Below are 25,861 nucleotides of genomic sequence, written 5' to 3' on the forward strand. Positions count from 1 at the left end.
TGGTGGAGCCGAAGCCGCTTACAAAGAGCCGGGCTGATCCCCGTGGATCCCGCCGCCACGCAGCAGCCCCGGGGAAGGAGGGAAGAGGCCCCGCACACACAGTGGGACCACCTCTGTCCCTCTCAGTTCCTAGGATCAGGTCTAGAGAAACAGCGGGGGCCTGGGGTGCGGGATGGGGCCACTCGAAGTGCAGGCCGTGGGCCAGCATCGGCCGGGAACTGGTAAGAAATGCCGGTTCTTGGGCCCAGAGCTGCTGAGTAGTAAGTGGCCTACGTGGGTGGGGCCCCGAGGCCTGTGCTATGAGCCCCCGGTGATGCTTGCGCACGAGAAGTCTGAGAAACGCCCGGCACGATCACTCCCGAGGCTCACGCAGGCCACGTTCAGAGTGAGGTTTCGCTCCGGGGGACGCGGTACCTCGCTCTCCGCTTCTTCACCCGCCGCTCGTGCTCCGCCTCCTCGTAATACAGCTCGTTGTGGCTCGAGTCCCTGCGCCGAGCGGCCGCGGCGATCATGGCCCGGGACTGGCCAGTGGCGTTGTTACTGGGGCCTTTGGGGGAAAGATGGTGCAGGAAACGCAGTTTTAATGCCACGGGACTGCAAAACGGAGCAGAACGCTGGTACCACAGTCTGTCGGGACCGCCCACCATCCCCCGTGAAGCACAGACACAGATCCCCAAAGCGACTCCCCACGAGGGGGAACGGTCCCCCCGCTTCTCTTCGCTCTGCTCACGAGGGGAAGGAACCTCCCCGAGGCCCAATCTGCTCGGTGCAAAGGGAAAAGGAACTCGGAAGGAGATGAAGAATGCTCGGCCATTAAGACGATGGCCAACAGTAACACAGAGTGCGAAGATGTTACGTACCATCTGTTACAGGACGGCCCGCTTGGCCGCGAGGGCGGCCGTAACGTCACAGTTCAGCAACAGGACAACGAGGGAGAGAGGGAGGGAGGGGAGTACAGGACAGAGAGAGTGAAGTCCAGGAAAAGTGACACCGACCACACACAGGAACACGGCCCTGCTGGGACCTCACTGCTGGGACCTCACTGCTGGGACCTCACTGCTGGGATCTCACTGCTGGGATCTCACTGCTGGGATCTCACTGCTGGGATCTCACTGCTGGGATCTCACGGCAGCACAGCTTTCACAGAAAAGCCCATGATGCTTGAGGACTTGCGAAACAGCCCCCGTGTTCTCGCTCCTCTGACCACTGACCTCCTCGACTTGTCAGGAAGACAAGGCACCTCACGCTTTCTCGTGTTTCACCTACGTGGTCGACGACCAGTTTTGCTAGTGGGAATTTTCGCTGTTTTCAGGTCACAGGCGAAAGGGACCAATCCTTCAGGATTCGTGAGAGCGTGCACATCTCATTAGCCAAAAATAATAATAAAGCACCATTTAAAAAGGCGGAGGATGTTACATCACCACCGAAACTGACACCACCTATAAATCACTTGACTTGCTAACAACATGATCCTCTTGGAGGGTTTGCAAAGCTCTCGCCCTGACCCGAGCGGCCCAGCAAGACATGACACCGTGTCCTATTTCTTGCGCCGAAGCATCTGATAGCCCGGAGGAGCTGGCTCTGGCGCCCCAGCCTGGCCTCTGGCCTCCCGCCACCCGCTCACTCCGGCTGCTGGCCAGGGCTGAGGAATGCCCGAAGTGTCTCGCCAGAGGCCTGAACTACTGACAGTTATAGAGTCTTCACGGGTTTGGGTGGCTGAGTCTTTGCTTTGGGTGCTTTATCCACATTTTGAAAAGCAATCCTTTCCTAATAGCTTTATTTAATGGAAGGTGTTCCCAGCAGGAGACAGGAAACACACACATCACCATTGTTTTCAATCATAAAAATCCCAAAATGAATGAACTTCCCACAGATGTAGACCATAAAGCAACATTCCTCAGAAAATGTTTGGGGGAGTAGGGGGCGGGGGGGGGGGGAGAGAGAGAGAGAGAGAGAGTTGTTCTGAAATGAGAATGGACCACAAAGGCAAACACAGAGAGGAGGTTGAACCAGATGGGCCAGGAAGTTGCCCCAACTGCCCCCAGACACTCCCAGAGCCACCGTTCCAGGCACGTACCATCCACGTTGTAGACTTTCAGCCCCGCCATGTGCTTGGCTGCTCGGAATTTGGAGGCTGTTAGGAGGTTGGGGTTATAGATGGTGAAATCCTTATAGTAGTTTTCCAGAACCACCAGTGCTGCTCGCTGGATACTGAAAAAAAGGGGGGGCAAGATTAATGCAAAGCGTCTTTGTTGAATGAGCAGGTCCTCTTCTGAAGCAGGTAAACCACAGCGCCCAGGGATAACCACACCTTTGTCTCCAGGATTCGAGAGGAAACCAAGTCCTGTGGTCGTGCCCCGCGCGGGCTGTGACATTGGCCATAACCCATCCAGCCCGTAGCTGAGAAAGGAGTAAGTTATAACCGGGATTTGTTTCGGCCACACAGAATTTTCCTATTTTCCCCAGTTTACGGAAGAGGAAACTGGGGACCTCAAAATGGTCTAGACATTTACCGATGGCCGCAGAGCTAAGGGGGGGAAGAGCACAGTATGGCTTCAGGTTCCCTGGGTCCGAGGGCAGTGTCCCCGGGCCTCATGGCCCTGTGCAGCGGTTCTCAACCTGTGGGTCACAACCCCTTTGGGGGTCGAACGACCCTTTCACAGGGATTGCCTAAGACCATCGGAAAACACATATATAATTACATACTGTTTTTGTGATTAATCACTATGCTTTAATTATGTTCAATTTGTAACAATGCAAATACATCCTGCATGTCAGATATTTACATGACGATTCATAACAGTAGCAAAATTACAGTTATGAAGTAGCAACGAAAATAATGTTATGGTTGGGGGTCACCACAACATGAAGGTCGCGGCATTAGGAAGGTTGAGAACCACTGGCCCCGTGTGAGGGACGCTGGGCTCTCCTACTCCACAGGTCAGGGCGACACCCGCACGGGGCAGAGCGCACGTGGAGAAGCTGCTGCAGACGTGAGTTAGCACTGATTTCTCCTCTTCCTTCCACCCACCCGTCTACCCCAGGCCGGCTAGTTCGCCCCGGTGTCCCGCAACCTATAACCAATCACCTGCTTGGCCCTGGGAGGACAGGGCAGGAGCAGAGAAGAGGAACTGCCAACAGGTAACTACGAGGTGGAGCGGGAGGGCGCCCACACTCAGTACTGGCAGCACCGCGGGCTTCCATGTCCAAGTATGTTGGGGAGGCCAAGCCATGCGTCCCTTGTGTGTGGCTGCCCCGCCCTCCCCACCAAGGACCCACCACGAAGGTACCATCACAGGAAGTGGGCCAGGACGGGCCTCGGCATAGCTTTCCTTAGGGACTTAGACCAGAAAGCTATGCTACTCTGTTTTTCATGCAGTGTTTCCTGCTGACTGAAAACCAAGCCTCGCTAAGAGGAGGCATCCGTGGTGCACAGTAGAAACGGCACCGAGGGCTGCCTTCCAGGCCGGACCCGGCTTCAGCCGTTTCCCCTCTCCTGGCCTGTGATGCGGAGACACCACCAACCAATCCGCGTGGCTGCTGAGAAGAGCACATGGGCTGATGCCAGTGAAGGCATCGGTCATCCAGAAAGGACTGCACATCTGAACGTCACATGCCCGAGGATGAGGGCTTTGCAGCAAGGGGTGGGGCTGGCTGGCGGCTAGAATGTTCATGCCGCCTCAGGGCAGAAAAGCAGGACCCACTCTCCGCTCCCATGGAATCACAAAATTGTACTCCACACGCAGTGATGGGAATCTCCGTGTTCACCCGAGCAGACTCACAGAATCGAAGAAATCACAGGCCACCTAGTCCAACTCTCTCCGCTCTGCCTGAAGGGAAAATGCACTCTCCCTGAAGTGACCTTTGTCTAAGGCCCACCCACCGCTTCCTTCCCGCGACAGCCCATCTGACCCCTGAAGGAAACAGGTGTCCTCCCGTGTAAATCTAATTTTGCAGATGAGGCCCTGAGGCCTGGAAAAGCATGTGCGCTCACAGCACACACACACACACACACACACACACACACACACACACCCTTATTGATTTCCTGTTCATTCACTCTTCCCTGGATTTGATTGTGGCTTCTGCCATAAAATGAATACATCTATTAAAATCAGAAATATGAAGCTTCAGAGCTCATCCAGGCCCGTAAATGTCATTAACTTCTTCCAGAGCGGGGAGAAAGGCCGTCCCTGTAGGTGTGTGTGGGGGGTGGGGGGGCTCATTCAGGTTTTAGCCATTTAAATGCTAACGCCCACGTCAATGCCAGCCACCCCTGTTCTGATGCCGAGGTCGGGCTGCCAGGAAAGCACTGAAGAGTGTCCTCGTCACAGAGCCAACTCTGCGAAGGCCTCCCGGCAGGCTAAGTGCTCACCATCCCGCAAGCCTCCTACGGACGCCGACATCGTGAAAACCCAGTAACCAGCCTCCGCCTCCATTCACGGGCAAGTGTGGATTATGAGCGCCCACCGAGGGCCAATGACTGGCACATGGGTGTGAACAAGATCTCAGAGTCGAAAGGCAGGTAAGGGGCAAGGCCGGGCTAAGGTGAGGAGTGAGGAGGACCGGGTGGGACGAGAGGGAGCGTGTGGGCAGGAGACAGGGAGCCCGCTGTGAACACCCAAAGGGCCCCAACAATAAATAAGGCCACTCAGGTCTCGGGGCCGCCCTGTCTCCCATTCTGAGAGGTGTATCTGCTCCGTGGCTGCATTTTATCATCATTATTATTGTTATTATTATTTTAATCCTCACCCAAGGATATTTTTCCCATTGATTTTGAGACAGAGTGGAAGGGAAGGAGGAAGGGGGTAGGGAGAGAGAGAAATGTCTGTGTGAGAGAGACACATCGATTGGTTGCCTCCCACATGCACCCTGACCGGGATTGAACCTGGGGCTGGGGATCAAACCTGCAACCGAGGCATGTGCCCTTGACCGGGAACTGAACCCGAGATCCTTCGATCTGTGGGCCAATGCTCTAACCACTGAGCAACCAGCCAAAGCATGTGGCTGCATTTGAGGCCTGAACCCAGGGTCTCTGAGAAAACTCTACCCTGCAGGACCCCAGGGGAAAGCTGACTCAGCTTTCTGAGAAAACTCCCACCCAAGGGAGCAGGACGGTGCCCTGGGTTTTGTCTGATTGGCTTCCAGCCAGAGAGTCACCAAGACTCCAGCTGGGTGTGAGGCCCGCCTCCGCCCTGGACGTGGAGATAAGCGCTTGCCTGACGAAGCGCCAGGACGGTTTGCAGCGATGCTCCTGTGAACCCCGGGACGCGACATCATTCGCCCCTGAACGCTGCCGCCCCCGCTGAGACCCGGGCACAGGAGGCCGCTATCTCCTGGCCCTCCTGCCCTTTAATTAAAATGTTCGCCTACAGCTGCAGGCGGGGAGGTGGGAACACAATCCCACACAGATAACAGGTAATGACCACCTTGGAACGTGAGAGCGGGGAGGAGAAAAACTGGAATCCGCCCGTGTTTATCGACAGATCTGATTAGACGGCAGGACGAGCTGGAGGAAGGGCTGGGTTTCTCTGGGACTTTGTCTCGAGAAAGCAGGAGGCGCACACACATCTGCTTGAGACCTTAAGGCGTGAGGCAGATCGTCCTGCGGGTCCCAGATCGGTGGTCCTGTCCTGCTGTCCGGGCCCTCAGTGCCTCCTGCTGGCTCCTCAGCCCCGTGGACACTACAGGGACCGAGTTCTTTGCATCAACACTCACAAGCTGGACCGTGTCCCAGGCCTGGGGCTTGAATGTGGGCTCTGTGGACAAGCCCTGCAGGTGTCCCTGCTGAAGCCAGAAGCATCTACACGGACAGCAAGAAGGAGGCAGAAGCAATAGGGCCTGGTCATCAGAGTGGCCCCCACAGTGCAGTCTGGGAAGCACGCGGGCCCTCTCCGTGCCCAGTACTGCCCCCTGTCTAGGTGTCTGGTGACCAAGTGTAACCCTGGAAAATGCCCTCTCTAAGAATACAAGCAACCCCACACTGGGCATGCCCAGAGGAGACCTCTGCGTCCCACGGCCATGTGCAGCCACCTGGCCCTGCTGGTCTCAGGACCTGAGCCACACAGAGCTGTCATCCATGTCCTTCTTGGCCGTGGGCGGTTCTGAGTGCGGTGACAACACTGATGACACAGCCTCCTTCGGCGTCGATCCCGTCACGGCTGGCTGGCCGCCGGGCTGCCTTTCCCACAGCAGAGAGATGCGGGCAGACCTCTCACACCCGGGGGACACACGGAGCAGGTCTGGCGATGGCAGCCCCACTTCCAGGCCGGGGCGCGGACCGCACCACACTGCCACCTCCCCGACAGCCTGCCCCGGCCTGCACTGCCCTGGGATGGAAAGCCAGCCTTCGCAACACTTTGCATTCCTGTGTGGAACCAACCAGATAAACATCAAAGGCAACCACCTGCTCGGGGCTCTCTGAGCAGGAGACGGAGATGGGAGCTAAGCCCCCCAGCCCCTCCCAGGATGCTCCAGGGGCCGGCTCACACCCGAACCTCCGGCCCGCGAAGAACGAGAGGGGCGCACAGCAAGAAGTCTGGAGGGAGGGAGAGCAGGCCCTGTCCCTGTGCCCTCTGGAGTGTCAGCCTCTCACACGCACAATGTCACGCCCATCAAGCCGGGGGCGAGTGTGCAGAGCGCCAGGCCCTGCCCGCAGCATGAGTCCTCCAGAAAATGAACAGCATGCCACTTGGGGCGTGGGATCCATCGCCCTGTCCCGCCCGTGGCCCTGTAGGAAGGCCCCCCCACGCCAGCGGCCCCTCCCCCTCCGTGGCCTCGCTCTGTGGGTGACTCCCCTGGGCCACAGGGTGAAGCTTGGGGGCAGACGCGGTGCGAGGGAAGCCGCCCCGGCTGCAGCCGCTGCCAGCAGGCAGCTGTGCAAACAGGCTGCAGTGCCCAGCGCCTTCATTAGCCACCGTGAACAGGCACCACGGGGCCAGCGCACAGGCGGCAGCTCTGCCCGCCTTCGAAATCCTCCCACGGCAAAGCAATCTGAGCAGAGGCCTGCAGGCGCGACTCCGTGCGTCCGAGTCATGTTTGTCCTCTGCGTTTTTAGGGACTGGGGGTGTGGACCGGCAAGCATCTCCACTAAAAAGCAATAAAACAGAACGCATGTTTCTAAAGAGGAAACTGTCTATGAATCCATGACTGTAAACAACATGGCCTTTTAAAAACGCTCCCCAACTTCACCTCCCACGGTGCTGGCTCCTCCTAGACCATGGATACTGGTTCTGAACATGGGTGGTGATAGGGGGCGGGGGGTCCCACAGCCCAGTGATCCCCGTCCTGGACGTCATTTGACCCAGAATCACAGACTCGAGGCGCAGTGCATAGGAGCCGAAATTCCTCTCCAACTGCAAACCTGGGAAACCAGGCAAGTTGTATGTTTCCAGAATACGCAGGTGGACCAGGCACAGGCCAGACATTCCCGTTCCCACAGGGAGGAAGTGGAAAGGAGAAAGGGGCGGTGGGTCCCATGCAAGTTCACAGCCCAGCAGCTATTAGATATTAACTCCTACATAGATGTTATATCGATATTAAGTCTTGAGAATAACCCTCTTTGGTTCAATGCTCTGCCCGCGGGCCCACAGGGAGGGACGTCCATTTTCCCCTGATAATGCCTGTTAGCAGCCTCCCTTCATCCCACCCGCCTCCTGCGTCCTTGGTCCCAGCTGACCCTGCTGCTACCGGGATAAGCTCATCTTTGTTCCTGGCTTCAACTGAAGGGGTGATTCCATCCCTGGTTCGCACCCATGTAATCTCCTTATCAACGGTTGGCCAGCCACACCCTGGCCTCCCTTTAGGACACCTTTCATCATCATCATCATCATTATTATTATTTTCAATCTGGGTAGGCTGAGACATATATATGTGGAATCTAAAGAAAAATATAAACGAACCAACAAAACAGTAATACACTCACAGATACAGACAACAGACTGATGGTCGCCAGAGGGGGGGAGGGGACTGGGTGAAAAAGGTGACGGGATCGAGAGGTACAGACTGGTAGTCACAGAACAGTCAAGGGGATCTAAAGTACAGCGCAGGGCAGAGCGTCGCTAATATCAGAATAAATATGGACGGTGCCGGGCGGATATGGAAATGTCAGGGGGCACACTGCGTAAAGTGCTACATGATGGTCCCAGCGCCGCGCTGTACACCATGCTTTACACTCGTCTCTGCTGGGTAAACGGCGATTTTTAAAATCTCCTTGCGTTTTACTAGAAGGAATAAGAAGAGCCCGAGCTGCATCGCCCATCTTCTGCTTGCACACCTCCTCAGCACCCCCAATTCCGTCCCTCCGCTCTACCTGCCACAGAACGCCGGGCAGCACAGAGCAGCCGAGTTCTCTGCCACTTCCCCACAAGGACGGCCCGTTCATGACCCAGTAACGGCCCCCTCCTCTGGATCTCACCTGTGGACTTTGGGGGGCTGGGGGAGACACGTTCAGTCCATCCAGTTTCTTTCCAACACAGCCGAGCTGCAGTCGCGCACGATCGTGAATGCCTGCGGCTTGAAAAGCAAGCCAAGAATCACTTCGTCTACAGCGCGGGTGGGTCTGTGATCAGTAACCAGGCCCTTGAGGAAAAGGTCCAGGGTCAATGCCAACTTGTAAGACACTCCTGTCTCAAGGAATGGAGCGTGCTCAGAAAGCCAGTGAAAAACGCTCTGGCAGGCATCCAATGCCATGAGCTTTAGCGACGTGAATATCCGACGGAACGGGTCCCTGTGGATGCACAGGCTGCCCAGAGGGCGGGGACGAGGGCTCCCCCTGCTCTGTGGTTTCAGGCTCTCGTTGCTGAGGACGGTCAGCCTTTTCAGTGACGTTCATGTACCTCCTCACAGAGCCCTTCCTCCCACTTGAAAGATGCTGCTTCTAGACTTTTTGAGGTAGAGAAGTCAGTAAGTAAATCTGTTAGCACTACACGCAAAGTGAGAACACACAGACACGCCAGCCAGTGTGGCTCAGAGGTTGAGCACCGACCCATGAACCAGGAGGTCACGGTTCAATTCTCGGTCAGCGCACGTGCCCGGGCTGCAGGCTCGATCCCCAGCGTGGGGCATGCAGGAGGCAGCTGATCAATGATTCTCTCCCACCAACGATGTTTCTATCTCTCTCTCCCTGTCCCTTCCTCTCACTGAAATAAGTAAAAACGTATTTTTAAAAAAGAAACACACAAACGCTGAGAATGAGGGCCCGAGGCGGCTGTGGACCCCAAGGAACCAGCCCTCCCAGGACTCCCCACCTCGCACAGTCCTCTCCTTACATCTGGGCTGGGGCTCGGACTTGCTTTGACAAGAGAATTCAGGGCAAGTCGTGCTGGGCCAGGTCCAGGGCTGAGCCCTAAAAGGCCGGGAGCGCCTGCTTTGTGCTCTTGGGAGCCCAGAGCAGTGCAGCTGCCCTCACAGGAACTACTCCCCAAAGGGGTGCCTCTGGGAAGGGAGAGAAGCCCAGCCCGGCCGCCGCCCCAGGCCCGCAAGCTCACAGGGACCACCGGCCAGGCCAACTGAAGGCCCTCGCCCAGAGCCCAGCCCACGGAACGGGGAGAAATCATAATAAAACCATGAAAGGCTGCTCTCCACAACTAGGTTCTGGGTGGTTTTCTACAGCAATAGGTAAAAAGAGGTCTTCTTTGGGACAAGGGACATATAGAAAGCTAAAGAGCCTGGACCAGACAAAGGCTCAACCTTACTGCCGTGGTTGTCAGGCCCGGGCCTGTTTGCGCACCGACTGGATAAAAGAACCAGTGGGCTAGTACCGATGCAGAGCGCAAGGCCGCGTCTCTGACAATCCCGTTCTCTCCGCCCCAGCCCCAAAGCGACGAGTTAAACGAAGCAGAATAATGTGTAAAAAGTAGCATCCAGCCTGGCGCTTGGGAAGCACTCAAAAATGCTTATGAGTTCCTCCGTGCACGGTTTAAAAATTGATTTGAGAGGGAGAAAGAAAAGGGGAGGCGGGGGAGAGAGGGGAGAGAAACATGGATCTGGTGTTCCACTTAGGGTACATTCACTGGTTGATTCTTGTATGTGCCTGACCGGGATCAAACCCCCAACCTTGGCCTATCGGGACGACACTAACCAACTGAGCTCCCCGGCCAGGGCCCTGCGTGCACTCTTTTTTTAAAAATATATTTTATTGATTTTTTTACAGAGAGGAAGGGAGAGGGATAGAGAGCTAGAAACATCGATGAGAGAGAAACATCGATCAGCTGCCTCCTGCACATCCCCACTGGGGATGTGCCAGCAACCAAGGTACATGGCCTTGACCGGAATCAAACCCGGGACCCTTCAGTCCACAGGCCTATGCTCTATCCACTGAGCCAAACTGGTTAGGGCTCTTCATGCACTCTTAAAGCAGTGACGGGAGCACGGACATACCCGTTCGGAGGCACTGTGGTGAAACAGTTAAGATTGCTCTGGAACCAAGCAGTCTGGGTTCCAATCCTGGCTCCGACATCCACGAATTGCATGGCCACCGACAACCTACTCAACTCTTCGGTGCCTCAGAATGAGGCTAACAGTGCGGGCCCACAGGGGCTCTCAGGATTAAGTGAGTTAATGTTAAGAGGTTAGAAGGTGCTCGGCAGGTGGTAAGGACTAGGTAACGGTTAGGGTTGTCCTACATCTCAGATTCAGTCTGTTACTCTTAGCTTCTACGCTCCAGTAGTCACAGCATTAACCTTTAAAGATTTCAAAACGGAGAAATTATCAATCAGGATAATTAAAGGCCATTTTTAGTCTCTTTTCTTCTAGATTTCTCCCCAAAAGAGTCAGATCCAAACTCAATAGTCTTTGGTGAAGTCTTAGAAAAGTTAGCAACTCACTGTGAGAAGGGAACCAAGAGAAGTGACAACTGACGTGTGTGCACAATTACAAAGCAAACACGCTGAGGCTGAGACGCGGGGGTGCTGAGGAGAGCAAGGGGCAGGGCGTGTCATCCAGGCCCTTAGCCTTTGGCTTGGGGACCCTCCCCTGAACAGGGTTCCCATTACCCGGTCCCCCCCCCCAACCCCCCACCCCCACCCCCGGCTGGCCGCACCCACCACCAGCTCCACCCCTGGGGGCAGGAGGAGTAAATGAGATCGAACATCCCTAAGGCGCTGGGCAGAGGTCAGGAAGTCTCTCTCTTCTTACAGTATCTCACTTTGTGCAATGACCTTTTCCATTTCCGAACATTTCAAATCAGCCAGGACTCCGTTCCTGCCGGCCAGCAGGGCCCCTGCAAGGACCTTTCATGAGCGCTAACAAGAAGCAGATTTTCTCTAAGAAACTGAAGAATCGGCGCTCCTCAGACAACTCTCGAAAATAGCTCAGTCCATTCAATAGAATCCTCTTTGGAAACAAAACAAAAAAAGACCCGACCGCTGCCTGCACCCCGGCCCACGGGTTGCTGCTGTGGAAGACAGACGGGCACAAAGGCGCACGCAGGCCTGTGATGCCCGTGGGGGCGGAGGACCGGCTGCTGGGACCCCAGGACTCCCTCTTGTCTGTTCTGACCCCCTCCCCGGTTTCTACGCTTTACAAAGGGCTTAGAAGTTGTATTTCTGGTACAGCGACTCTTCCAGCCACTGCTGGGTTGGGCCAGATTTAGCCTGAGGATCGGCGGGTGACCGAGCCCACGCAGTGCCTGCAGGGAGATGCCAGGCTGCCCCAGCTCCTGACTGGCCCCAGGGCTGCAAGCTCGGCCCCAGGGCTCTACTTGTGATAAAGGGTCTCCCCTCCTCCAGCCTTCTTCCTGCCCCATAACCAGGGTCTCCACAGGAGGGAGGGAGAGGAAAACGAAGGGCCCTGGAGAGGAGCCGCGAGGAGATCCTGGGACCACCTGGCCCTGGCCTCCCGGGGCTGCTGGGAACCAGAGCTCCCGCGTCTGCCTGGGGTTAATGCTTCAGGGTCAGCAGTACAGACGGGAGGTTGCTGGTTTGCTGGTCATGGTGAGGACACCGGGAGAGGTTGGTGGCCAGCCTGCGGGCCCCACGGCGCAATCAGTCCAGCCCCTCCCACCCAGGTCTACCCCCGCAGGGCTCTGGGCGCAGTACCAGGACTATTGTCAACTTCCGAACACTCACAGGCACACTGCCCTGGGCTGTTCTGCTGGTCCCCTCCCTGACACTATGCAGCCTTAGGAGGAGTGATGGGGAGCCCTCGAGGAGAGGTACCCCACCACCCGACTTCCTAAGGTGAGAAGCCTCCCTTCCCTTTCTCCCTCCGCAGGTGGGATTCACACCAACGAGGCAGGGCTGGGGCCAAAACACAAAACCCCAGCGGGCCTCCCTACCAGCGTCTCGGCCGCTTGTATTTACAAAGTCCCCAATCACTCACCTCTACTGGGACCAGCCCGGGACCCTCTCGCCCCTCAGCTGCCTCCAAGCCTGTCCCGTCCTGAGGCAGACTGCTCCCCGCGGCTTGGCTGCTGCCCCCGCCTGGAATGCCCTCGCCCGCCCTGTGCTCCCATCACCCGGCCCAGGCCTGAGCCAGCAACTGTCCACCGCTCCCGGGGGACGGGAGCCCAGCAGTTCCGGAACAGCGCTCTGAGGGCAGCGTCCTGGGTCTCGGGGCCCAGGCCTGGGCTCTGCCCAGCACAGGGGTGTAAACAAGTCTGCTCGCGCCCAACGTGAAACACGGGGATAGTGAGGTGTCTGCGATGAACACGCTGCAGGTCTTACTTCCCTTCAGAGCCCCCAGGCACCCGAGAGGACTCGAAATGCAGGTTTACTGCACAGACACGTGGATCGGAAACTGCTTCCCTGCGACAGGTCAGGGTGGCGCGGCCTTGAACCCTAAGCCACCCGGTCCAGGGTGTGCAGGCTGGGCCCGAGGAGTGCGAGCGGGTGCGTGCCGGCACTGAGGGGGGTGGGCAGGGTGACCCGACTCCAGGGTGACGTACTTGGGCCCCGGCCAGAAACATGGCCAAGCCCCTTGGTCTGATACCCACTGAGGTGCCTTTTGGCAGCTACGGCACCGCAGCACTGACGGCTACAATTAACGTGACGACCAGGTGCCAAGCAGGTTACACGCATCGGCAAAGCCAGACAGCCCGCGGGATTCCTCCAGCGTGTAACCATGTGACTGCCAGCAGCGTGCCGTGCTCCAGGCCAGGTGCCGAGGATGCAGTGAGACACAGCCCCCAGCCCGGGGAGTCATGGTTTGTGGAAGGAAACAGACGGGAAAATAGGCCAGTAAACACAGAGGGGGCTCAATCAGTCCAGCCCCTCCCACCCAGGTCTACACCCTGCGCACAATCGCTCTTATGCTCGTCCTGCGGACATTAACCCGGGCCCTGCGTCAGGACATGTGGGCGAATCCACAACCACAGCCATATTATTTTGTACAAATTACTTAAATTCCCTAAATGCTCCTTTCCTCATCGGTAACAGAGATTAATAATACTTAAATTGAAGACTAACCAGGGCAATTTACATAAAACGCTTACCTTGGGATGAATAAAAATAAAATTAAGTAAATGAAGGATGGTTATTGCTCTTTTCGTTAACCACACGATAATTAGGTAGAACGTACAGATTTAGAGCATGACATCTCCCTGTATTTCTAACTTGTTCTCACGAATGCACCTTCGAACACCCAACCCTGAGGTCCCTTCGCTGCACTGATTCGTGACTGGAGGGTCGCCGGGGTGACCTTGTAATTTATTGCCCAAACCAGGGCACCTCTGAGAGTGGGCAGAACAGGAACGATTGGTAAACCCACTGGGATGACAGGGTAAACCAGGTGTGCCACTCTGAGCAAACGGAACTGCTGATCACTTATAAGGTCCATCACACACAGACCAAGTTCAGGGGCAAAGTCAGCAGCCCTCACTGGGCATCCTTTCTCCCTTTCGCCAAAAGTTTTGGGAGGTGCCACCAACATCGAGGCCAGGCCCAACTAAACTCTGACCTGGGTAACAGCCAGCAACTGCACCCCCAAATCCCTAAGTTAGGATAGTCTATGTCCACGAACACCAAGCGCACGCACACACACACACAGCTCTTCTCAAAACCTGAGTTAGAGTCAGCCCGGGTCCTGGCACCTGGCACCTGTCATCGCCCCTCAGTAGCTGAAGACTCCCGGACGCCCCCCTTACCTGAGGTGCCCCGCGCTGTAGAAGCGGGACTCGCCGTCGGTGGAGCGGACCACCTGCAGCGAGAACACGGGCTGCAGCTGCCTGAGCTCCAGCAGGACGATGGCCAGGTAATGGATGAAGAGCAGCGCATCCACCAGCGAGACCGCGTATTGCACGATGCCCTGGTAATTCCGGTCCCGGGAGTCCAAAATGCGGACCCCGTAGAAGAGCCAATAGGAGACCACAAAGAGGAAGATGAGGACCAACAGGAGGGCCCGGAACACGAACACCCGGGGCAGGTCGGCTCTCTGCTTGCGGAAGAAGAGGGCCCAGGTCCCGATGAGCAGGATGAGGAGTTTGAAGGCCACGGAGATGAAGAGTCCCTCGCAGATGGTGCCGCAGGGCTCCAGCTGGTCCCGCCACAGGATGGGGGGCAGCAGGATGAAGGCGATGGGGGTGAGGAAGACTAGGAGTCCGAGCGCCGCGGCCACGGTGAGGCCCAGGTAGCGCCTGCAGTCCAGCCCCACGCTGTCCTCCAGGTCCTTGCTGATCCGGGCGATGTCCTCCTGCGAGATGCTGTGCTCCGAGGTGCCGGTGATGGCCGTGGTGGTCTCCCCCCAGTTGTCATCCTGACGGGAGAAAACAGCCAGGATGCAGAGCCGCACGCAGCGGGTCATTCGCAAAGGCCACCTGCGGACACGGTGGGTGGGCGGGAGGTCCCACCTGCAGAACCCACCCGCCCGCCTGGGCTTCCTAGAACACTGAAGCTTAACGCGTTCAATACAGGACTTTTAAACTTTAACAATCACCACTGACCTTTCTCAAAAGGCACTGTATCTATTTACAAACAGAGAGAATGTAATGTGACCTTTTTGTTGGCTTGTTTGGGTGACTCATTATGACATGATTATCACCCCCTCCCTGTTGGAGTCCCCTGAGAGGCTTGGAGGGGCCTGGGGCTACCTGTTCTGCACTAACCAATCCCATTGCTTGTTAGACTAACACAGGAGGGCCCACCTGTGGCACAAGGAGAACACCCTCCTCCCGTTCTCCACTCATGCCTGGGTCACGAAGGCTACAAGCCCACCTTCTGGAAGTGCCCTCCGGCAGCTCACCCAGCGGAAGGCATCGAAGGGAACTTTCCTTGCTCGGATCAAGGCTTACCTGCAGCGAGGACACACAGTTTTTGGAGCTCCATGATGTTTCCAAGGCCCATTTAATAAACACCAGCATCGAGCATCCCCTGGCAACGCTTCTCAAGGAACAAGCTAAGCAAATCCAAGCGACTCTGGCCAGGGCAGCTAGACCTCCTCCCAAGACACACGTTCCCCTGGCAAGCTGAACCTCAGGGCCCGGGGGTACCAGGATCTTCACGGCGTGTCTGCCTTTTGCTTTCTCTCTTTTTAACTCAGAGGTGGTTTCTAGTTACAGCCAAGAGTCTTCATTGAACAAGACCCAGTTGTCAGGATTTTAAACAATTTTGCTATTTTGCTGGCAACTCTGACTCTACCCCAAAAAGCAACAACAGAGAAGGAGGCAATGAAAAGCCACATGGAGTCCAGAGGGTGGGCCTCAGGGATTCGTGTGTGGGATTTAACTGGGAAAAAGGTCAGACGGAGGGAAATTAATGTGTAAGACACCAACTTAACAAAAAATCTAGTTTCACAGCTGAATCAGCAAGACAGAGCTCTCAGGACTGAACAATAACCTCTGACCTAGTAAGGATGAGAAACTGGATTCACAAAATGCACAGGCCACGGCGAGGAGCGGGGTCGGGGCGAAGGGCCCGGCCTGCGGAGACAGTTTCTCAGTTTGGAAAGCGACGGGAGCCCACACCATGAGGGAAGGGACCTTTTAAGACAAGGAAGCACCCAGGACTCTCAGACATCGCTGGAGGAAGCATAAGGCGCACAATCGCTCTTGAAAACCAGCCTGGCGCTTCCACATACATTTAAATATATGCTGCACTGTATGGCCCAGCAGCTCCACTTCCAGGTTTTTATCAAAATAAAAGGAAAACATATGTCCACAAAAGACTTGTACGGGAATGTCCTTCACAGTTTTATTCACCGGAGCCCAAAAATGGTGCAACCCAAATGCCTGTCGGTCAGGAGAACGCATAACAAATTGTGGGACATTTGTGCCCTGGGACACGACTCAGCAAAAATCCTGAAGGGGGAACCGCGGAAACACACCGCAGCGTGGAGAAATCTCCAATCATGATGCTGCGTGAAAAAAAGTCCGAATCAAAAGAATGTGATTCCAATTACATGAAATTCTAAAACAGGCAAGACGAATCGACAGGGACAGAAATCAAAGCCGGGCTTGGGGGGGGGGGGGGAGAGGAAGAACATGAGAGAACTTTCTAGAGCAGTGATGGCGAACCTATGACACGCATGTCAGAGGTGACACGCGAACTCATTCTTTTGGTTGATTTTTCTTTGTTAAATGGCATTTAAATATATAAAATAAATATCAAAAATATAAGTCTGTGTTTTACTATGGTTGCAGATATCAAAAAGTTTCTCTATGTGACACGGCACCAGAGTTAAGTTAGGGTTTTTCAAAATGCTGACACGCCGAGCTCAAAAGGTTCGCCATCACTGTTCTAGAGCAATGGAAATATATTTATCGGTAGGAGTATGGGTTATATGGGTTTTATTCAGCTCTTAAAGTTTACCAAACTGTACACTGTAGTCTGTTCATGTCTCTGTGTGTAAATTCATTTCAGTTTTTAAAAAAGAACAAAATCACAAGCAGGGGGGAAAATTCAAAGATGGCACCTTGCTTTCGCACCGGGTGAGTTCACGGGCTCCCTAAAATAACTGACCTGGCTATGCTCTTAGTGAGGGCGCCGCGGGACTCCACTCCACGCGGTGTACGGGGCCTAGTCTTCGGTTGACACTCAATGCTGAAACCACGACCAGCGTCTTGCAGTCCTTTCGTTGGCCACCACACTCTCTGATTTAGCTCCTCACCTTTTTTTTTTCCTGCCAAAGCATCGCTAACTAAATCCCTGTCCATGTTAAGAATGTGTGCACATCTGAGCCTAAAAAACACAGATGGCTAAAGGGCTGTCTGGTTCAAGTTTGAGGTTCTTGGAACAGAAAGGATCGAAGACCCTCAAATCCATGTTCCTAGAGTTTCAGTGAAGAAGCTGAGGCCCACCGAGGTGACTACCAAGGTCACACAGCGGCTGAGTACAGCCTCCCAATGCATTTCCCATCGCATCATCCTGGTGTCAACACCAATAGCTTCCCAATGGAGCTACAAGGCGTAGAGAAGCTGCAAAGAAGAAGTGCCTTCGCACGGGCCAACAGCACCTCTGGATCCACATCCAGAAGGGAACGGATCCCCTGTGGCACCGAGGGGGGTCCACTCAGGAGTGGCCCCATCCATCCAACCACCCCTCCGACCCTCCAGCCCCCTGGCCCTCCCAGAGCCACGGCGGGCAGTGAGAGAGTGAGGACTACAGACATTACTCATCCTGGACACACACCACCCTCGTCCCACAGCTGCAGCTCTGGGTCCCGAGGGCACCCTGTCTGCTCTGAGGAGCCCAGGTATCTGCTCAGAAATGCACATCTGTGTAACTCCACGTGCACACAGAGACTTCTCCACACAGCTGTATGTGCACACACCAGGTTATTTGGGGCCCAGGATGGACAGCATCTATTTCCCGAGCTGGGGAGGGTATGCAAACATGTTTCTGAGTGTAGCTCAGATGTTTATTTAAGTCAGATGGGCTGCTGGAGAGTGGAGGCCCAGAGAGAAGACCCCACATAATGTTTTATAAAAATTCATAAATTACCAAAACAGTTGTCCCTTGAACAATGTGGGGGTCAGGGACACTGACCCCCTGGCTCCGTCGAAATCTGCACATAACTTTGACTCCCCCCAAACTAAACTACTAATGCCTACTGTTGACCAGATGCCTTACCAATAACCCAAAGAATTAAGACACATTTTGTTTGTTATATGTATCATATACTGTTTTCTAATAATAAAGGAAATTAGAGGAAATATTATTCAAAAAATCATAAGGATGAGAAAACACATTCCCAGGACTGTCCTTATTTAATGAAAAAGATCCGCGTGTAAGTGGACCCGCGACAGTTCAAAAGCCACTGTACTTAAAACACTGAGTGAGTTCACATAAAATCCTGATCTCCAGCCTTTCCTAAATATGGCAGGTCCCAGGCCCACAGGCAGAACCCCTGCGCTCCTGAGCAGTGAGAAGCGTCTGGGTATAGGAGCTGCTGCTTCCGACGGAGCAAATGCATCCTCGTGTGTCCCAGACCCCTCCCCGCTGCACGGCCCTGGCGCTGCCGAGCCACAGACTGCTGCCCATCCCCAACCTGCCTGACACACTTTGGCCTTTTGTGTGTCCCAGGGCCGGTTTCGTCCACCTGTGCTTTCCCGCATCTAAGCACGCGGCCCCCGATCGATTTCACGTCCAAGAGTGATGCTCACTCAGGGCTGCCCTAACCGCCCGCTCTTCTCCCCACATGACTCGGGGTTTCCGAAAGGAGGGTCCTTTCTTCTTGTATCCTGTTCCACTTGCAGTGAGTCTCCGGACACTGAGCCCACACTTCTCCCTCCTCTGCCTGGTGTCAGCCGAGCTGGCTTCTTTCCAACACGACTCATAGCAGGCCCACCAGCCACACTTCAGAAGCACCCGCAAGCTGGCCAATGGCAGCACGGGCTGCCCGTAAGACCAACAAGAAACCACAGGACACAGATAAACTAGTTAACATGCTAGAAAAATAAAGGCAAAAACCCAAGAGAACCTACCGCTACAAGACTTAGGAAAACATTTGCCGAAAAGAGCCTTGATGGAGGGGCCGTGTGCTTACAGACCACCCTGGACCCTCACCTGAGCTTCCTCCGTCCGCGTGGAGTCGTTCCCCAGCAGGGGATCCCCGGGGGGCGCCTGGATGGTGACAGCCTTTTCGGATCCTCTGCCATCTTTGCTCCGGGGTGATCTGTGCCTCTCTCTATTTCGCTCCCTGAAAAAAAAAACCAAAAAAAAGGAACATCATCAGCTAGCACATTTATCCCATGTTAATTAACTCTCATCTCTTCCAAATATATTGTAAATTTCACTTTGAATTTAGGAAAATTACACACACACACACACTGGCAATACCCACCTACCGCCACTCCTCCTCCCCCACAAGGAGTAGGTTGATTTTAGCATTTTCTTCCTGCTATTCCAGGACCCCAAAGACTGTTACACCTCCATCAACAGTGATCATATTTTTTCAAAGCCTAACTGTGAATTTCAGAACCTGTGGAGCTAAGGCACATTGTTATGGTAAAATGACGGCCTCGCTTTGGTTACAATTTGACTGAACTTGTTTTCTAGGCCCCGCCTCTGCCCTGATTTTGATTTTGATTGGGACAACACTGCAAAATCGTCAAGCTTTGGTCTGTCCAAAAAAATCTGGGACACACTGTCACCCTACACCTTTTGGACAAGAAGAAAGGAAATTCTAAACCAGCACAGAGAATCATTTACTCCTCATTCCTACGACTTCAAACTAAAAGTCATTCCCACAGGGTCCAACTGAACTGAAAGACAGCCACTGAAACAAACAAAAGCTAGGACAAATGATGCCAAGGTGTGCGTGTGTGTGTGTGTGTGTGTGTGTGTTCAAGTGTCCAAAGGACACCAGGCTGCTGGGTGATATTAATCCTGGGTGGTCTCCCCGGGTGACTGTGAGCACCTGCTGTGGGTCAGTCTTGAAACTGCAAAAAGAATCAATCACTGTGCAAACCTCAGAGGTCACAGCCTGGACATCAACCACTCCCGACTGGGAACAGTCAACGAAACCCAAGGAGCCAAGAGTGAGTTCCCTCAACCTCCTGTCCACAGGCTGCCGTGACATCCGTCCTCCTCCCTCCAACCACTGTCCTCACTCCCAAGTCTCCAGGCGGGACAGAAGCATGGCACCGCTGACCCTGGGGACCCTCGGTGCAGCCCCTACTATAGGTGGGGTCTTGCACAAGTTATTCAATCTCTGAAGGCCTCTGTTTCCTCCTCTGTGAGATGGGGATAATGACCCTACCACAGAGGTCGTGCAGGCGGTAGGTGTAGCTACTATCATTACGGCTAGTACTCTTAGCCCAGGGCAAAGTGTGTACCTTGGCAGAAAGAGATGTAAATGAGCCATCAACACACCCTCACACCCCCCCCCCCCCCCAGCACACCTTCCATTAACCTACTACTTAGCTAACAACACCACATGCAGGCGTCCTGTTCAAACTCCTACCTTATCAGGACGGCCCGAGGATCAGCATGGGCTAAGGCTGCCCTTCAAAGAGCCGGGGAGCTTCTGCCTCTTCCATGATAGCGACTTTAATCTCTAAGTTACTTAAATCTATTGTAAACCAGAGTCCAGCAATAGATGTGTCTGGTCAACTCGGCTCACGTCAGCCAGGCAACCGGGAAAATAGCCCAGAGATCTGAGAGGTCACTGCCAATCACTCCGATCCACGCCCACCCCACTTCTTAGAGCACTTTACTGAGTGCATGATTGTATTAATGTCATTCTACCCCAACAATAACCTTGAGGCCAGTATTACTATCCCCATTTTACAGACGAGGAAACTGAGGCTCAAAGAGTTGAAGTGACTTCCCCAAGTCACAGTCCGTGGCAGAGGGGGATCGGAACCCAGGCCTGCTCCCTGCCTCCACTGATACCCACTATGCTGCACTGATCTGAGAAGCCTTTAGGAGATTTTGCAGCATGAACATTCCTACTGCCCATCCCCTCACCCTATCCCTGAGGAACTAACACAGCTGTGAATATGCCTCTGAAGCTACTGCTAGGAGTCACGACTGGGCTGTGGCCTAGGACAGCACAACGCGGAGTGGGTGGCCAACACTCTGCCCAAAACAATCACTTGCAAAGGACTCACTGTGAGAACCACAAACAACCGGGGAGACCCCCACCTGCCAGAGTTAACTGCTCGAGCGAAGTCTAGAACCACTGCTCCCAGGGTCCCCCGCCTCCAGGCCCGACCAGGAGCCTCCTGTCCGATTTCACTCTTGTTCCCTTTCCCCACCCGCTCTCATCTCTGTCGCTCTCTCTGCCATCAGCCACGTCACATGCCGGCCTCACCCATCCACCTCGTCGCCAGTCCCATGGGTCAAATCCTGCGACGGCACAGATTCCAGCGGAAGCAGCATTCTTCCACCGAGTGCGGCTGCCCCAGGCAGACAGCAGGTGGGGAACCAGCAGGCTGGCAACAGCCTCCCAGGGGCCCACCATCACTCCAACCGCACCCACCCAGCCTGACTTGTGAAGGCCCACAGCACCCATAGAGACGCGGCGGCCTCAGCTCCTCTGGCCCCATCGGGGGAAGCCAGAGAAGAGCCATCTGATCACCCAGGAGGGTTTCTCATCCCCAGAGCAGAAACCCCAGACCAGCGCTTCTCAGAACCCAGTGCAGAGAAGCCGCGGGGTGCGGGTGTGGGTGCAGACTCGCTGGCGCCACCCTCAGAGGATTCCTCTGGAAGGGAGACAACAGGAACTGCATTTTCCACCAACGCCCCAGGTGACCCAGGAACCGGTCCCCAAGGCTCTCCCACCACCTGCCCCTGGGGAAGGGACTGTTGGACTAGCTGCTTGGAAGTCGGCCTGTCCGGGAAGTGTCCTGTATACAGCAGGGGCTCACTCATGGGTGTGACGCTCAGCTGTCCGATGTCCCAATGTCCAGCGGCTGCTTTATTAAACCAGCACTAGGTGGAGGCGGCTGGGAGGAGGGCTCAGGGCAGCGTGTGTGGGACAGAGGGACACAGGACAGCGGGCATGGGACAGAGGGACGCAGGACAGCATGCATGAGACAGAGGAACACAGGGCAGCGGGCATGGGACAGAGGGACACAGGACAGCGGGCATGGGACAGAGGGACGCAGGCCAGCGGGCTGGGGACAGAGGGACACAGGACAGCGGGCATGGGACAGAGGGACACAGGGCAGCGGGCATGGGACAGAGGGACACAGGACAGCGGGCATGGGACAGAGGGACACAGGACAGCGGGCATGGGACAGAGGAACACAGGGCAGCGGGCATGGGACAGAGGGACACAGGACAGCGGGCATGGGACAGAGGGACACAGGACAGCGGGCATGGGACAGAGGGACACAGGACAGCGGGCATGGGACAGAGGGACGCAGGGCGAGAGCTTCCTCTGCACAGTCAAATGAGTGTGAAGATCGTCCTAGCAGCTCAGCACGGGCCGAGTTGTGCCGTCCTTGTATTAAGGGAGCAAGAACTGCCCTACGGCTTTTAGGGAAAGCAGGGTCCTGAAAGCCTGCTCCGGGAGGGTCTCTGAGCCGGTGCTAAAGAGCAAAGTCCAACACCGGCCAGCGCTTCCCTTACAGAGCTGCAAGCCACAGCGCGGCTGCCTCAACGCCACAGGCCCGGGACGCCCGTCCCAACAGCGCCCAATGCCCCACCTCCAGGAAAGTGCCCAGTGCCCCCTGGGCGGGGCTCCCAGTGAGGACCATCAGGGGATGCAAACAGGAGACGGGGAGTAAGGCAACCAAACCCCTGAGAGAAACGCGTGCCCCCTGGGGTGTTGGCAGCTCCGCCGGGGCGGGCCGGGTCACCTGTGTGCCTGCCTTTGCCGAGCAGGGGTGTCACACAGGCATCTGGTGTCTTTATCGCCGAGTCTGTTTCCATGCGACAGCTGCCTGTGTGAGTCAAGATAAGCGCATCTGTGCACGTGCGCGCGCGAGGGGCGGGCGGAGCAGGCAAGGGCACGCAGCGGCCCGACATGTGCCTGTGCCTGCGCGTGTGTAAACGCACCTACTGAGGCGCTCCTGGAGCTGAGCCCTTGGCGGCCGCTGCAAACCCCTGGCCCCCCAGCCGGAATCCCTGGCGAGTCCCCCCCGGGTCCCACTCAGTCGGCATTTCCTGGGAAGATGATTTGGCGCAGTGTCTGCTGTTTGTCTTTCTATTTGGGGAAAGCCGGCCCCACCGGGTACTCCTCCCTTTCCTTCTCCACCACCACCCACTAGCTGCCCTTTCTGTCCGCTGCCGGCTGGGGCCCGGCTGCTTCCTCTCCCACTGACTCTGCGGCCTGGGAACAAAGCCACCCGTCCCCCACCGCTCCACAGCCCTCCTCTGGACAATGCGTTTTAGCGTATCAGTCACATGAGTTACCCTTCATTTCCTTTTCTTTTTTTCCCTGCCAGTTATTCCTGCACAGCCCAGGGGAGAGCATGGGCTTCCAAAGGGCCAACTAGTGGGCCTGAGCCTGCCTACAGCACCCACTAGCCTTGTAACCTCAGACAAATCGTGGTGCCTCTGGGCCTCAGTCTTACCACCTGGGGGATGAGGGTGCCACTGCCCACGGTGCTGGGAGGGCTGTGAGGATGCGGGGTGAGGACCGATGTCCTAGCGGGCACTCTGCAAGTGGTCCTGAACAAGGCCGGCCGCTGCTGTACTGAACTCAGGGAACTGGGGCTCTGAACCCAAAGGTTTGGCGAGGTCGACCCACCCCGTTTTCCCAGCAAGTTAACTGACACCCTCTAGAGAGGGCAGACATCGCAAAACCAGTGCACTGACCTCTTTGCTAGAAAAGAATCACCTGTCGTCTGCTTGGAACCCTCCCCAGATGACCATGGTGTCCCCATGCACCCCAAGTTTGGCACACTGACTATTCCTCTCCGGTGGAAGGTCTAGTAAAATTACCCCGAGAGCAAGGCCTGCCCCTCTCCTCCGCTTCCATCCCATTCCCCTGGAGTCCTGAGCAGGGCGGCCTGCGCAGGGACACTGCCGGGTGGCGGTCTCTCGGCTGGCCCCGGGGCCGGCTGGCACAGCCGTGGAGGGTGCTGTTATGGCCTCACCGGCTGTCGCCTGCTCCACAGTGACGCGCCCCACGGGCCCTCAGGCAGAGAGCCACCACAGGTGGGCGATGCTCATTCTAAATAAAGAGCCAGAGTGACCCATAAATCTTTAATGGCCAACCCTTCCCCGCAGCTTTCCCAGAGCAGGCGCTCGGTAACATCCCCTGATTAATTCATTAAACGCGTCAGCTTATATCATCGTTTGCGAAGTACTTTCCACGTGAGTCCTAGAGGTACTGAGGGTCCTACGTGCTCTTTCCACGCGAAGTTACAGTCTTTTAATTTTTCGCGCGGGCATGGCGATCCTGGATCAATTCCTGGGGCCCCAAGAGGCCTCAGGACACAGCAGAGCAGGGGCCCTGATGCATGACAGTCAGGACACGCGTGTAGATAAAGGACACTGGAGACGGTCCCTCCTCAGAAGGCTGCAAGGCGTCCCCCTTATTCAGCTCCGAACACCACGGGACCCCAAGTTCCAGCTCCATCACTGTGGTGTGGGGAAGGGAAGCTTGGCCCATGGATGAGGAATTGCTTTCTCCAGACAGGGCCAAAGATGCGCTATTTTGAAAGAGCTGTTTCTAGTAGATATTTTTAACTAATTTGATATGTTTACCCACTGGGTAAAGTCTGTGATGACACTGTTATCAAGGGAGGCTTACTGAGCTCCAATGCAACTTTCCCCCCAAATGTTTAGGTTTATAACAGCCATACATGAAAACTCAGAAAATTGTGCAAGTTTAAGAAAAATATCCCCACGATCCTAAGAATCCCAGAGACGGATTCAGATCCCTAATAACCCCACAGACGGACACGGTCAGTACGTTAACATTCATCTTATCACAAGAACATAGAGCTACGAAAACACACAATGTTGTGAATCTTGTTTTTTATAACATGGCCTCACGAGCATGTTTCATGTCGTTAAACAATCTTTGCTAACCGTCCTTTTACTCTTGTTCCATTCATATTTTTAATGGCAAAAGACACACTGGGCAAAGACCGAATGAGTACAGAAAGATAACGGAGACATGAGTCTTCTGTTAGTCACCGTCTGTGTCCCGCCCCTTCCCTGTGGCGGACACTCCTGGCGGCCGGAAGAGCGTCCTTCCGGACCTTTCTGCGGGTGTATCTGCATCTGGCTGCTTGTAGGAGGACCTGCTCAGTCAGGGAGGCACCGCTGCAGTCACCTTCCCAGGCCACGCAGGGCTGGACTACAGGGGGGGCCTCTGGGCGGTGGCCAGTTGTGGCCTTTGACTGGGGCTTAAATTCCAAGGCCATTCATTGCATTAATGCAGCCACTGGTCAGCGACCTCCTACTGTGTGCTGCGTTCAATGCTTAGCCTCATGGAACCCTCTCCACAGCGCTGTGAGGAGGGTCCTGCTATGCCCATTTCACAGGTGAGCCTGAGGAAGTGGCAGCACCGTAATTTTGCCAACTTCATCCCCTCGTTCCTGACATGCCAAACACTCAGTAGGACTGCAGTACAGCAGGCTCAGTGGGTGAACAGCCGTGCATGGCTGCGCATCGGCTCAGAGTGGGGGTTAGCCCCCAGTACCTAGGACAGCGATTTCAAAAGCCAAACGGACACTGGGCCAATCCCACTTCATTGCACAAGCCTCGTGTCAAATGCAAAATGGACCCTGAGTCAGCAGCTTTGGCTGCAAAGCAACAAATTAACATGTTTTTTTCAAATTTTCATTTCCATTCTTGGCAAAGCTGTGGAGAACTGTCATCTATGAGAAGGACTTGGAAATGGGAAAACATTTCCACTGCAGAGAGAAACTCTCGTTTAAAATCAATTGTGAGAAATTAAGGTCATCAGCGGTAATGGAAGCAATAAAATGCAACTCGGTGGCGTGGTTACGCCCCACACCAGTTAAATGCTCCCCCACACCAGCTAAATGCTCCCCCACACCAGCTAAATGCTCCCCCACACC

At 55.3% G+C, this 25,861-nt stretch overlaps 1 protein-coding gene across 4 annotated transcripts in view; it reads right to left on the reverse strand.

The window, feature by feature from the left end:
* VANGL1 (VANGL planar cell polarity protein 1) overlaps positions 1 to 25,861 on the reverse strand; it is a 44,541-nt gene that overhangs the window by 8,233 nt on the left and 10,447 nt on the right. For 3 of the 4 annotated variants that reach the window (XM_036342566.1, XM_036342565.1, XM_036342564.1), the window contains 4 exons: positions 18,939 to 19,071; positions 14,084 to 14,691; positions 2,078 to 2,211; positions 415 to 547 (listed from right to left, as the gene is read on the reverse strand). In XM_036342566.1, the coding sequence (XP_036198459.1) occupies positions 415 to 547; positions 2,078 to 2,211; positions 14,084 to 14,691; positions 18,939 to 19,071 (1,008 nt within the window). Of the gene's footprint in view, positions 1 to 414; positions 548 to 2,077; positions 2,212 to 14,083; positions 14,692 to 18,938; positions 19,072 to 19,215; positions 19,368 to 25,861 lie in introns of those variants that run through there. The other variant, XM_036342567.1, reaches the window with a different exon arrangement.

Source organism: Myotis myotis, unplaced genomic scaffold (genome assembly GCF_014108235.1).
Source record: "Myotis myotis isolate mMyoMyo1 unplaced genomic scaffold, mMyoMyo1.p scaffold_m19_p_18, whole genome shotgun sequence".
Lineage (NCBI taxonomy): Eukaryota > Metazoa > Chordata > Mammalia > Chiroptera > Vespertilionidae > Myotis > Myotis myotis.